Raw genomic sequence first — 13,138 nt, 5'->3', positions numbered from 1 at the left:
TTTTAAAAATGGTTAAATATTTCTGTTTTGGAATGCCTTGTCTGTATAAAATCTATGGTTAAAGCTTCTCTAACCACATATCGAGCGTCAGTATTGTATTGTTGCACCTGTTATTCTTTTCAGATTTCTTTGCAGAAATGCATATTTGACTCACTCGAGAGTCCAGACATCATCTGGGTGGATAAATGAAATGCTCGTGACTCTTAATGACCCCTAAGGTGGTTATTTGCACAGCCATTCAATTTGAACAGTGGAAGGCTCTTTGGCTGTAGCTGAAAGAATCAGAAAAGATATCCAGTTGGTTTCTATTCAAGCGTTTTGAATCAATAAAGCAATTAAATTTCTTGAAAGCACGCTGACTGCTTCTCCCTCATTAGCTTACAGAACCACTCACACCACAAACCCCAAATGTCTGAAACTCCTATTTTGAAAGTGCACAGTGAAAACTTCCCTTCAGCAGATGAATGTAAATGCAACCTTCTTCATTTCATAACTCCAGTCTTTCAAAAAAACTGAAGGTCAAACACACGGTTGACGAGACAATGTATGCAACACATGTGTGAACGGAGGGGGGTGGCAGGCACAAGAGCACAGCTTATTTGCGTTGCAGCTTACCACACGCCACTGACACATCTGGTAGACAAGGCTCTGGGCATTATTTCAGATCCCTGCTGCATGAAGCCCCCGACAGGGAACCACAGACTGTTTCCCAAAGTGTACTGGTTCTCGAGCATGTCTCTGCGTTCTCGCAGACATGGGTGAGGGTTGTACCACTCGTAAGGACTTAACCTGGGGGTGGAAACAGGAAGGTGAGTGAAGGAACCTCCAGGACAAACTATATCACAGTGATGCACATCTGTTATATAATCCATGCCGATCAGTCATGCAACCCCTGTCAAACTGCCAGTGGGAGACTTATAGAGTAGGAAAATATATATCAATATGTGATAGGAGATGTGGGCTCAGAAAGATAAATGGCAATAGAGCCGAGATGTGATCTCCATACAATCTGTACAACGTGTGATGTAATGTACTGACCTTGCTGCCAGGAAGAGCACGCAACTGACTGCCAGGTAGGCGAGTAACATGAAGAGCCAGACAGCTGGAGAGAAAGGATCAAGGAAAGAGAAGTAACCTGGCTTCCGACCCTAGCATAAAAAAGGAAGAAAAGAGGGAGATGTTAAAAGATGGGCAAACAACAACAACAAAAAAAGGTGTCCTTGTTGCACCACAGGAGGGCAGCGTCCTTCACAGCACTTTGGTACAATGTCTGCAGTGCTTTGATACTCTACTGCTTCAATCCATAAAAGCCTTCTTCCACAATGCCTTCTGCTGAACCACACTTGGCTTAGAACCAAAACCTCATTAGCAATGTAAAGCTGCCTCTGTTACCCAGTTACAGAGCTCTGACTTTCAGGACAAAATAAATCAGACTTCTAAACTTCAGTGCGGACTGAGAGGATGCAGAGCGCAGTGCACTCCACAACTACAATCATCTGCTTCGGAAAAAAAAAGAGATCAGCTCTTTTGCATTAAACAGCCTGCTTCATTTTAACTAGAATAAGTCATTCCCTTATGTAGGAGACCGTCGGTTTAAAAAACAGGCTTAGAAAAAAAATATTAAATCCACCACAAGATCTGAAGAGTATCACCCAGCAGGTACCCTACAGCCTGAGATAACACTCTCACCAGTTGAACTCTGTACAAGATGCTGATCCCCAGGGTCATGAACGGCTTAGAGAAGTCGATAACTTTCTCTCTTTCTGATGTGATGGTGAAGCCTGCTACTGCCAGGTCTGCTTTCTGGAGGATAGACAGCGATAGATAGAGGGATAGACAGCAGCGAGGGCAGGAGGGAGATAGATGTAGTGAAGGTGAGTCATGGAGGAAAAGGCCAAAAAGTCTGAAATAGAAAAGGCAACTGATGCTGCACACTGCAAAGAACGTTGATTCTGGGTATAAAGCATTAAAAGTTTGATGGTGCGTCTGCAAAAATACTTAATAAAACACACAGGCTTGCACTTTGTCTCACACGTATTCACAGTATTTAGCCACCATACAAATGAGGCTAATTGAAAGTAAGCTCTGGGTGGTTGGTCTTTCCACCTGTTTAAAACCTGCAGGTCCCTGGTCGTTCTGCCTCCCCTCCATCTTTTCCATTAAAAGCTAATTGATGAACACGGGCCACTAATTAGAGCTGAGTGATCAGGCAGTGGGGAGGGCGGGGAGGCAGAGAAAGCATGGGTAGCTGGGAGAGCCCCAGTGTGGCAGGCCCCACATAGGGACCGCAGTCTGGTAATTGAAGTATACCGTATGGTAATTAAGCAGAGAGGGGTTCTCATTAGCCTTCCTCAACCAATGTCTGTGACGGCAAGCGAAGGCCTGGGTGGGGGGGGGGGAGTAAGAGCGGGCTACTACATGGAAAGATGGTGACGGCGGGTTTAAGCAGTTCTACCACTCTTTTGGGGAATTATCAAGTCGGCTTTTGTGCGAGATAAAGAGTCTTAGTCTCCTTCGAGGGCAATTTGAGACATAGAAAGCTACACCAGAGTTGTGGTTTGGGGCTAAAATGCAAACGTGCATGTGTGTGTGTGGGAGGGTGGTTGTGCGTTCGCAATACTTTTCTGTTTGACACTGGTTAGAACATGCATACACGGCCCTTTGTGTTGTGTAAAGAGCTCACCCTGTTGATCAGCTCTCCAACCATGCCGGTCCATGAGCCGTTGGGCTCCGGGGCCCCGTACAGCCCATCATCCACCAGCTTGATCTTGAAGGAGAATTTCAAGATGTCTGCCAGTTCCCTCAGCATGTCAACGCAGAAGCCCTCATACTGGTCATTGCCCTGGAAATCTTGGTAATTGTCTTTACGCATCAGATATGGGTTCTCCTGCACACAAGGGGGAAGATGAAGCGTTTCAATCAAAGAACTTTCAATGTCCAGTTTTAGCACAGTTTAAGGACAAGATTAAATCAATTAGTTGACATTTTTGAGACTTTGCCCTTTTTGTTTTTCCAGTCAAGATACTGTAATAGTTCATTTTAAATGCTGTGAAAAGAAAAATGGTTAAACTATTATCAGCTCAACAGTTTCATATTTACTGCAGTGACATTCATTTTTGCAACTAATTCTTCACAACAAGGCAAATAAATTTTTACATCAATCTTCAAGTTAAACAATTTTTTTAATACATCTGGAATAAGATCAAGTTCCCATTTGCAAATTATTGTGCTGATGTAAAAGGTGATGTACTTTTTTGGGTATACTTTTTTATTGAACTTTTAACGTTACGAGATAACGCAGAGAACAAAAATGAAGCAAATAAAGCAACATATGAAAATAATAATAATACGAGTCCTGGTGTACCCGTGTTCACACACATATAGACTCATGCACAGATTTGTTGTACACACACAAACACGTTCAAATAGGCACTCACACAAACGTAATGTACGTGTACCCACACACACATTTTCATGAGTAAAACAAAGAGATAGATAACAACAAACAAACAAACAGAAAAAAAGGTGGTACAGTACAGCTTTACCCGATTATGTTTCTAGGAAGTGAATCCAAGCTTGCCATTTTTGTAAGAATCTCTGGTGGTTACCTCTTACATTATATGTGATCTTTCCTAAGGGCACACAGTAATTAAGTTCATTTGCCCAATGAGAGTAATTAAGGGGGTCATCAGCTATCCATTTCGACAGAATACACTTTTTTGCGGCCGTCATGGCCAGCCCAAAGAAATCAGCTGAGCATACAGAGTTGAACCGAAGATTTGAGTAATTACCAAGGAGGACTCTAGAGGGTGTACTTCCTTGAGTGTATGTTCTACGTCCTTCCACCATTCTTCCAGCTGTGGACACGCCCAGGTCATATGTGGGAGGTTCTCAATCTCCGTTAATATACTGATATACTTAATGGAGAATGGGTTCAAGGGGAGCATGAGAGTAACAGCTGTAATATCAAAGCAGTGGAGCAATAAATCTTCCTGTAATCATTTTGTAAGTTTAAAAGGAACAAATTATAGCATTAATTGCGGTATATACACATTTTTAAGTACGATAAAAATCTGCCATTAACCTGCACTAGTCTACCTCTATTCAATTATGAGCTGGGATTTCCTAGTCATTAAAGACAAAGTGCTATAAAAAAAAAACTTTTTTGCAGTTAATCAAAAACAAAATCTGTGAATACAAAATTGATTTTACATGTAAAGCTATTTGGTGCAGCTCATTCAAATGTATTCCCAAAGTCTTATTTGTATACAATTTTTCATGTTTTTAGAAACTGATTATCTAATTTATAGTTGAACTGTTACTATTCAAGGTGCACACATAATATATATATATCTTTATTTAAACTCGAAAATCATTGAGGGCGAGCCCTCATTTACATAATGAGAAATACTTGAGAAATACAGCTTTTCATATATATTAATGGCGTTAAAATACAGCCGGCTGGACTATGAGGAGGGACATAGGAGACAATAGATTAGGAAATCTTGGACTGCAGCTCTGAATCTGAATTAAATAGCCCGGGTCACAGGACAAAATAAAGTGTAGATCACATTTATCTCAATCACACATACAGCTCAAAAATAATCATTACATATAATAGGACGATTACTGTAAAGTACGAGTCATATATGATCTGGTTTCTCTGTATTTCATAGCAGCAGGATTTGCTTCACACTCTTCACACTACAGACCGACCATAAATGGATATAGATATTTTGCAAACCGCAAAAAAGGGAGTAGCAGGGCGCATACAGTACAGCAGGATGGTAAATTGGAGGCCTTGAGTGTGAGCTTGGTGTGCTGCAGATGACAGTGTCGTGGACACTGAGAGTGTGATGCAGCTGTCATAGAAAAACTAAAGATTTCAAGATCTTTGTTTTAGCAGCTACTAATAATGCCCCTGAGCAGAGGACACAGAGTTATTTTCAGCTGCGCTGATTTTCTATCTCTCTCTTCAAGAATGATGACGAGCTTCATCCAGTAAATGCTTACCAGCCAATGAACTTAGAGAAGAGTCATGTTGGCACAGTGTAACAGTGAGCTGCAGCCATGCGGCCACCAAAATAGTGCAGGACTTAACTGACTGATCCAAGACAGGAGAAGAGCTTTGTAAACATTAAAAAAGCAGTGATTTCTAAAACCATCTTCATTTAGTATGGCCTGAATTCCTCCACCACAAAAAAAGGTAACTTATCCACAGCTTTAGGAGAAAAAAAGGGCATAAAAGCTTTTTTCTTCTCAGTATAACATCTGCTTGCTACCATCAAAGAAAAAACAGACATATTTAACTGATTTTCCTAATGCCGGGTTATCTATCTATATACTTTGCAATGATGTACCACAGCAAAATTTAAGGCTATTAGAATTATAATTTTCAAAACACCGATGAAAATGAAGGATCAATATGGTGAAAGACATTCATTGATTTTATGATAATGGTGATGTAAAACACATACAGAGCTAAAGGAAATAAAGATATTATCGGAAGACTTGGATTTGGTTTCATTTCTGTAACACATCCTTCTCAGTTCTCTGTCAGTTTAGATGACAGTTACAGTGACAGCTAAATTACCAGAAAGAGACAAAAACACAGCATGAGCTCCGGCAAAGCCTGTGTAGCAGAAACAAACCGCCCCCCCCAAAAAAAACTCCACACTTGCCAGCATTTACAGTGACTGCGACCTTACCAGAATGGTGGTGACGATGAGAGTCTTGTTTGCCAGCGTCTCTGAGACATTAATATCCAGACTGGTGGAGTTCATTGCCAAGGTGTTGTTGGAGTACCAGATCCCGATCTAATAGAGAAGGCAAAGCAAGAGAAAAATCAATGACTACTGTGAGATAAATAATGTACTGTTGAGCTGTTTTTGTTTTGCAGCAGGCCAGAGGCCCGACTGCAACAGTTAGTATATTAATCCTGACTGAGTATCTTTTCATTCAAATACCTGTACGTTTTTTCAAATGCAATACTTTGCTATCCATACTGTTCCATACAGCATATGCATATTGACATTATTTTTCCCACTGGAGCCATTAACTTACTTGCAGCACTCAACACCATTAATAATAATAAAGGGGGGAAAAAATCCTATTTAGAAGCAGAGCAATGAACTGGGTACAAGATTGCAAAGACAGTAATGGGAAGCATCCATGATCAGCAGTTTTATTGCTGTGTTGCTTTTCCTTGACTCACACCTTTCAGGAAATTGCATAACAGCATATTTATTTCCATTTTATGGTGAAAGTAAAGTCACTTAGGAATATAAGTGTGTGATTATGACCTAACCAATGTGCAGGGTGGATCATCAGTTCACAGAGGCATGTCTTTGGGATATTACTGCACATCTTTCAGTAGGTCAGAGGAGAGGTAATGGCTCTGCAGAAAGAATCACGGCTTTTCACCAACATCCTTTATCCTGCCCTGACATTTAAGAGTGCTCTTTTATCTGCGAACCACCTTTGCCTGGCTACAGTGGGCATGTCGCTGAACAAAGAGGTAGGGAGAGTTAAAATGTTAATTACTAAAACTAAACTCTCCACAGAGTTAAAGTTTAGTTTTAAAGGAAGAGGCATTTTTGTATATTGAAGTCAGCAGGGCGAGAGCAGAGCTCTGGAAGCCACACACAAGAGGGAAAATGAGAGAAAGTATGTCGTCCAGCTGAGGAACGTCACCTGCAGTGACGTGAACACTTAATGCTTCGTTGAAACAACAGTTTTTAAACGCTAAATCTTTCCGAACATTTCAGTCTGTTATGCTTCTTTATCCTGGAGGATGTAGTTCAGCAAAATAATTAAAGAGTTTGTAAAAAGTGTCTCAATTGTTTTGTTCTTTGGTCTTGAAAATTCTTTTCAAAAAGTAGTTGCCAAAAAGCTTTGAAAGGATATTTCTTTTCATTTCAAAACTTGGTCTGGAAATGATAAGTGAATCAATAAAGAATTGCATAAATAAGCAGAATCAATAATGGTATCAGGATTGATCAAATCCCACCTTTACTGAGGACATGCTATATATTTATATAAACGCCATATTATAAAGTGAAACCCAAGGATTGTGTCTGAGCAAAGGCTTGACAGTCAAAGGATAAAAATCCATAGTTTTTAAATAAAACACACCTCCATCATCACTTTATTAATGAAAATAAACCTTCACTGTCACTTGAGTAATGAAAATAAACCTCTACCATCACAGAGTGGCCTCATGTCTTGACTGATACTGATTGTGGTTAGAGGCATCCAAGTCACGATACTGGTTCATCATCCAAGCTTAGACGTGCTCAGACCCAAACTGAGTTTTACTCTTCAATTGGCTCCTTGACGTGCCGCTGTCAGAGTATGAGTTCAACGCTTTGAAAGCAGCAAACTAACAGCCAGAAGCACTTAGGCTCAGATTGTGTCTACTACAAGTCCTGATGAAACTTCCTGTTCCAGTTCAGAGTCTCAATAAAATCCAGTCATGTACAAGAGAAACCTCAAATAAATGTCATAAAGAATCCAGAGAAATGTTATCAATCTTTATTGATGTTTTAATGTCTTTGTAAAGCACTTTGAATCACCTTGTGGTTGAATTGTGCTACAGAAATAAACATGCCTTGCCTTATGGATCACTTACTCAACAATCAGGAGGTGTGAAATTGAATGTATTAATGTAAATACAAAAAAATACATCCAGTTTCATTGTTTTATATTATAAAAAGTCTGAATTAAGAGACTATGAAATATAGAAAGTCCATAAAATAAAAAAGCTAAAAAGGCAAGTTGGATTTTAAGAGCAACTAACAAGTGAAAGAGCAGCTAATATCCTCTTGTAGCCTTCAGGTAAATCAGATGTAAAGACATATTTGGACCTGACACATGACCCACATCTGCTGACAGGGTACACTAAAGGGCTGTCAGGTGAAGCACGCGTCAGCTTCACCATGAACAGATCTGGCTACCATCAGGAAGGGGAGCTGGGGTCAGGCTGACGTCAGTGTTTCATGTTTTCCCTGGTTTCGTGTAATCAGACGGGTGACCTGAAACTGACCCAAAGCCTAAGGATGTTTTGAAGGGGGTTACTACACAGTAACAACAACAGGTAACTCCCGACCTCTTTGTGACCTCCTCTGTGCTTCTCCAGGATCCGCAGGGTGTAGTTGGTTCTCTGACCTTTGCTGTTAAACTCCACTCGCCCCGTCAGGCCGTCGTACTCGACCTGGCGGGCAGAAGGAGGAGATCAGATTACACAGCGCTGGCAGAAAAGAAGAAAAATGAGAGACAGGAGGAATACTGTATGTAGAAACAGTGAAAAGAGGCAGCATTACAATCAATATGAGGAATCTGCTGATTAAGAAAACTAAAACTAAACATCCCTTCCTTTGTATCTATTTTTATTAGACAGACACAACAGTCATCAGGAGAAAAAGACAGAAAAGGACAGAGACAGCGGGTAAAGCTGGACTCGACAAGGATGATCAGTTCTGGATCAACTGGAGAAAGTGAGTGATGGAGAGGCTCAGACGGAGCAGCAAAGAGAGTCGACATCTCTAACAAGACTCAGACCTGCACATCACAGCTCAGCGGGGCCACTCCAAAACCCAGGTGCTGGCACAGTTTGCAGGAACTATGATGAATGGCAGAAGGCTGGAGATGGAGCACACCATGATGTTGACTAACAAAGACAGATGTCGGACAGATGGGCTGCGGGCAATGAGAGATGGGACTCAAGGCTGCCTTGACAACAAGTCGTCGATGAGCGAAGCAGCTGACCAGAAATGGGAGATGACAAAGAACGACAAGAGACAGAGGTTACGTGCGACACAGGACGAAGATGATTCACGGTGTGCTTGCACATGTTTTCATTTACCAATAAGTCAATGAAAATAGATCAATCAGTCACGCTTGTGCTAAGTCATTTGATTTTGCTGGTCGTTCTGAACTGTGTGGATTTCTACTTTTCTCTTATCTTTATAATTATACACGCTCAAATTAAACAAGCTATTTTAAGGCAGGGCAGAGTCTTTCTGTTCTGTCATTTTTTTTAAACTATGGATTTTAGGAATACTCATCAAATTTCCCAGAAAAGATGTATTGAAATGCCATATTTCATCCATTCAACTGTAAAGCAGCACACTGTCTTTTGCTGTTTCAATTGAGTTTCAGCTGACAGAGTCCCTTCAGACATTTTGTTTAAAGCATTTAAAAACAAAAAGGACCTAAATCACACAATGAAAACAACTACTCATGTTAAGGTGAAGTACAATCCTGTTTTTGAGAAATAAACATCTAATAAAGCTGAAATATTAAATATTACTTGCTGAATGATTTGCAGGTGCATACAAACATTTAGGCAGTCAACAGTTAAGTGGCCAGAAGATGAGCAGACCTCCAAATAGCAAAATAATGACATATTCTGTTAAGAATTTCCACACAATGGTTATTGTTTTGCACAATCAAACCCAGTAGAGTAAAATGATTGTCTTGTTAGGGCAAAGAGGACTTCATGATTATTCCTGAATCAGGTGAACCAATTCCAAAGGTTTAAACTAATTACCATTTATCGCATCTTAATCAGCTGCCTTGCAGTCAGGAAACCAAAGACAATGCTCCCAAAGTATGAGAAGGCCATGAGAGGACGGCAGAAAGTTCTGTAATGTAACTGGCAGTTAAAAATTCAAGCATTACGATGAAACTCAGGAAAACTTTCTAAGCGAACGACTTGGTAGATTACCCTGTCTTACTGTGACAGACTTTCAGGAGGATCTGGCAGACGGTGGAGTGATAAGGCACTGCTCTACTATCAACTGAGATCTGCATAAACACGACCTTCGAAGAAGAGGCATCAGAAGAAAGTCTTTCTTGCATCCTCATCATAAAATTCTGCATCAGAAGTTTAATGTAAAAACAATCGTGACGCATCTGGCTACACTGAGCAAATGTCAAAGATATAAAGGCACAAATTTCATGAGCAACTACATCTGTTGAGAAGCAACTATTGATTTAGCAACTTTAACCAAGTGTTCATTAATGCACTGTTGCTCATCGAATGAGCATATGTTAAATCTATTATGGTTATTATACACTGAGGCTCTGAGCATTTCAGGTAGAATCCATCAGTGCACTGTGTGGGTATTTGCATGCATTTGTTTTCAAATAAACTGCAAGAACTTATATTCACATAAATTATTTCAACAGGTATCCTACAGTGTTTACAGACCTCTCAGCAGTGTGCTTCCTCGTGACTCAGGCTTATCATGCTCAGCAAGGGTTTCGGTTATTTGTTGCCCAAAGACCACAAAGGTGTTTGATGAAAAGGTTATTTTACTGCACAATCAAATCCTGTCTTAATTTTTCTTAAATATGTTGTTTCATTTTTCCTGAGATTCTGTGATGTTTTCATGTTCCGTCGTAAGTATTGTTGGTTTTTCTTGGCCAGTCAGTTAAGGGCTCTTTAGTCTTTGTGACAAATATCTGACAGTTTTATAAATGTGGCTTCAGTATATCCTCCTACAACATCTTATCACCTTTTTTTTTAAAACACCCAAGTTTTTCAGCTACAGATTGCATCTTCATTTCATCGATGTATGTTCCTTTTCACCATGCCTTTATGCTTAGCATCATGATTGTGAACTAGAACAACCTGTAAAGCCACACTGTTTAATCTCAACCACCTTTGACGATGATGGAGCGGGGAATGGGGTCAGATCCATCCTTCAGTACTAAAGCTAAACATTGACAAGTGTAGAAAGGGGAGAATCTATAAGATGAAGAGATTAAGCATCATAATGATTTCTGAGCAGAACGCAAACTTGATGACCACCAGGGATGCTTCTCATCTCCTGACTGCCTCCTCCAGCTACATGTACAAAAAACTGAAGCTGAAAAAGGTGATGTCTCAAAATCCACAAATGACAACTGCAAAACACACCCACTAAAGAATGTGAGGACGATTAATAAAAAGGTTTTCAGGCTGTGAAACATGTGTGATGCCACAAGTGATGCCAAAGCTGTTCCTTTGTTGGTTTTATTTTGAAACTGAAATCACTGAAATCACAGAGTAAAACCTATTTGGATCATGTGCACCCAAAAGTCTGTGTGTCCGAGGTCATGTTTACTTCATGAGTTTACATACATAATACAACAAGACATACTTTACACGTGCATACTTATGAAGCATTTACCATGCGCAGATAATTCATGAGGCTGGTGCCGTGTTGCCAGATCTGAGGTGAGGTGCAGCTGAGCGGCTTCACTCCAATTTCCTGACTGCGGTTCAGTTCCCTCACCGCTCCCACCACCACGTGTACGGCATCAAACATGAGTGCCGACGAGAGCTGCGCAAAGAGAAGGTGTGGAGGAGGGAGGGGGGGAGAAGGGCGGGATGGATGGATGGAAACATGGGGAGACAGGAAAGGAGGCAAGGGAGGAGATGTAATGAGGAGGGAGGTGCAAACAATGGCGGTTGAAAAGGATAATAGGGATGGAGGGAGGGGAGGAGACGAGAAGAAAGAAAAGACATTAGAAATGAATAAACAAGCAGGAAAAAAAACACAGACAGTTACATCAATACCTGTTAAATACAAGCAAGAGATTAGCTGAATCTTTGTAAGTGCTCCATCTATCTGAGTGAGGAAGTAAGCCGCTTAATATTATTTGGCATTTTAACAAAGCTTTAAAAATGGAGCTTTACTCCAGATAATTTGAATGCATGAGTGCAAGTGAGTCCAAGGATGTGAGTCCAAGACACTAACCGCAGGGCCGGGGTAGGTTAGATCGCAGCCCTCCCTCCATGAGAGGTTCAAGCTCCTGATGAACTCCAAATAGAAGGGATGGGTGGTGTTAAACATGGAGAAACCCACAATGTTGGACTGCTCATCCACAATGTCATCCAGTCTCAATAGGGGGAAATCCTGGAGAAGCAGGGGAGGAGGATAGAGGCGGGGGTTTGCAGTGGCAGACAGGAAATTCAGGTGAGTGACAATGTTGACAGTATTAAACGCAGAAGGGAGGGAAATGGCTGCACAAAGAGGAGTGCAATAAAGCAAAATAGAGGCTCCTGCCAGTGACAATATCTAATATATGATGGAGAGCGGCAAAGAAAGGATACAGGCTACGAAACATGCAAAAGAGAGAAACCGTCATAAGGGTATGGAGAAGTTGATGAAAAGGACTGGAATAACTTTGGAGAGTGATATAATAAAAGTCCATCTAAAGCACAAGAGTACATCACGTTCTGGGGGCAGAGAGCGGAAAAAATTAAAATCAGACACGCAGTGACACATTAATTCAAATACTAGAAGGGGAAGGGAGTAGTGTATATCAAGGAGGCAGAGGAAAAGCCTGGAAGCACAGAGCGATGGCAGAGGAAAGAGTGCGCATCACATCTGTCATCACCTTCACCCCAGATTCGTTTTTTTTTTTCCTTTTTAGCCATCCACCCCTGAACATACACATCTTTAAACAACATGTTTTTTTCTCAGAACCTTGCTTCCCTTCTTCCATCTTTCATCTGCTCTCCCTTTCTTCGCTGTCACCTCTCTCTACCTCCCCTTATCATACACCTTCTCCGCCTTAGCACCTTTGCTCGCTCGCACTGAGACAGAGGAGGAGGAGCGGAGGGATGGAACAAGTGAAGATGAAGGAGCATGCGACAGAGGAGATGAAGGTGAAGAATTGGTATGCTCTTACCATGGTGGTGAGGATGTACTTATAAAATGCTGATGTCATCCCCAGCTCTGATGCCTGTAGGGCAAAGAGAAGGAATAAAAAGAGAAAATAAATAGGAGGCAGGTGGGACATGAATGTGGATAGAGAGAATAAGAGGACGGAGTAAGATTGATGGCGAGAGAGGGAGCGTTAGCTGAGAAGAACAAAGCAAGGGGACAGTTGGGGGGCAAAGATGGGGAGAGTGTGAAGGAGAAGAAGAGGAAACATGTGTTAATCACAGTTTTACATCACTGGACCAACACAAGAGCATCCTATTGTGGGCAAACAGGCACTCCATGTGAAAACATCCCCTTTAAACCGTGACTCACTGTTGTTGGGTACTGGCATTAAAATGACTCAGAGCAAGTCAGAGCAACATCTGCATCCCATCCCAACAAAAGATGTTCTTTTTCAAGAACTTTTAAAACAATGAAAA

General features: G+C 41.1%; 1 protein-coding gene across 4 annotated transcripts in view; it reads right to left on the bottom strand.

Moving 5' to 3' along the window:
• The window catches only part of grik5 (glutamate receptor, ionotropic, kainate 5), a 105,870-nt gene that overhangs the window by 10,496 nt on the left and 82,236 nt on the right, over window positions 1-13,138 (bottom strand). For 2 of the 4 annotated variants that reach the window (XM_061717162.1, XM_061717163.1), the window contains exons 10-19: window positions 12,685-12,738; window positions 11,748-11,906; window positions 11,178-11,330; window positions 8,560-8,640; window positions 8,108-8,212; window positions 5,709-5,816; window positions 2,684-2,887; window positions 1,690-1,803; window positions 1,039-1,148; window positions 616-789 (exon numbers count right to left, since the gene is read on the bottom strand). In XM_061717162.1, coding sequence (XP_061573146.1) covers window positions 616-789; window positions 1,039-1,148; window positions 1,690-1,803; window positions 2,684-2,887; window positions 5,709-5,816; window positions 8,108-8,212; window positions 8,560-8,640; window positions 11,178-11,330; window positions 11,748-11,906; window positions 12,685-12,738 — 1,262 coding nt within the window. The remainder of the gene's footprint in view (window positions 1-615; window positions 790-1,038; window positions 1,149-1,689; window positions 1,804-2,683; window positions 2,888-5,708; window positions 5,817-8,107; window positions 8,213-8,559; window positions 8,641-11,177; window positions 11,331-11,747; window positions 11,907-12,684; window positions 12,739-13,138) is intronic. The other 2 variants (XM_061717164.1, XM_061717165.1) reach the window with 1 other exon arrangement.

The sequence above is a fragment of the Cololabis saira genome, chromosome 3 (genome assembly GCF_033807715.1).
Source record: "Cololabis saira isolate AMF1-May2022 chromosome 3, fColSai1.1, whole genome shotgun sequence".
NCBI lineage: Eukaryota > Metazoa > Chordata > Actinopteri > Beloniformes > Belonidae > Cololabis > Cololabis saira.
This window is presented reverse-complemented; position numbering and strand designations above follow the sequence as displayed.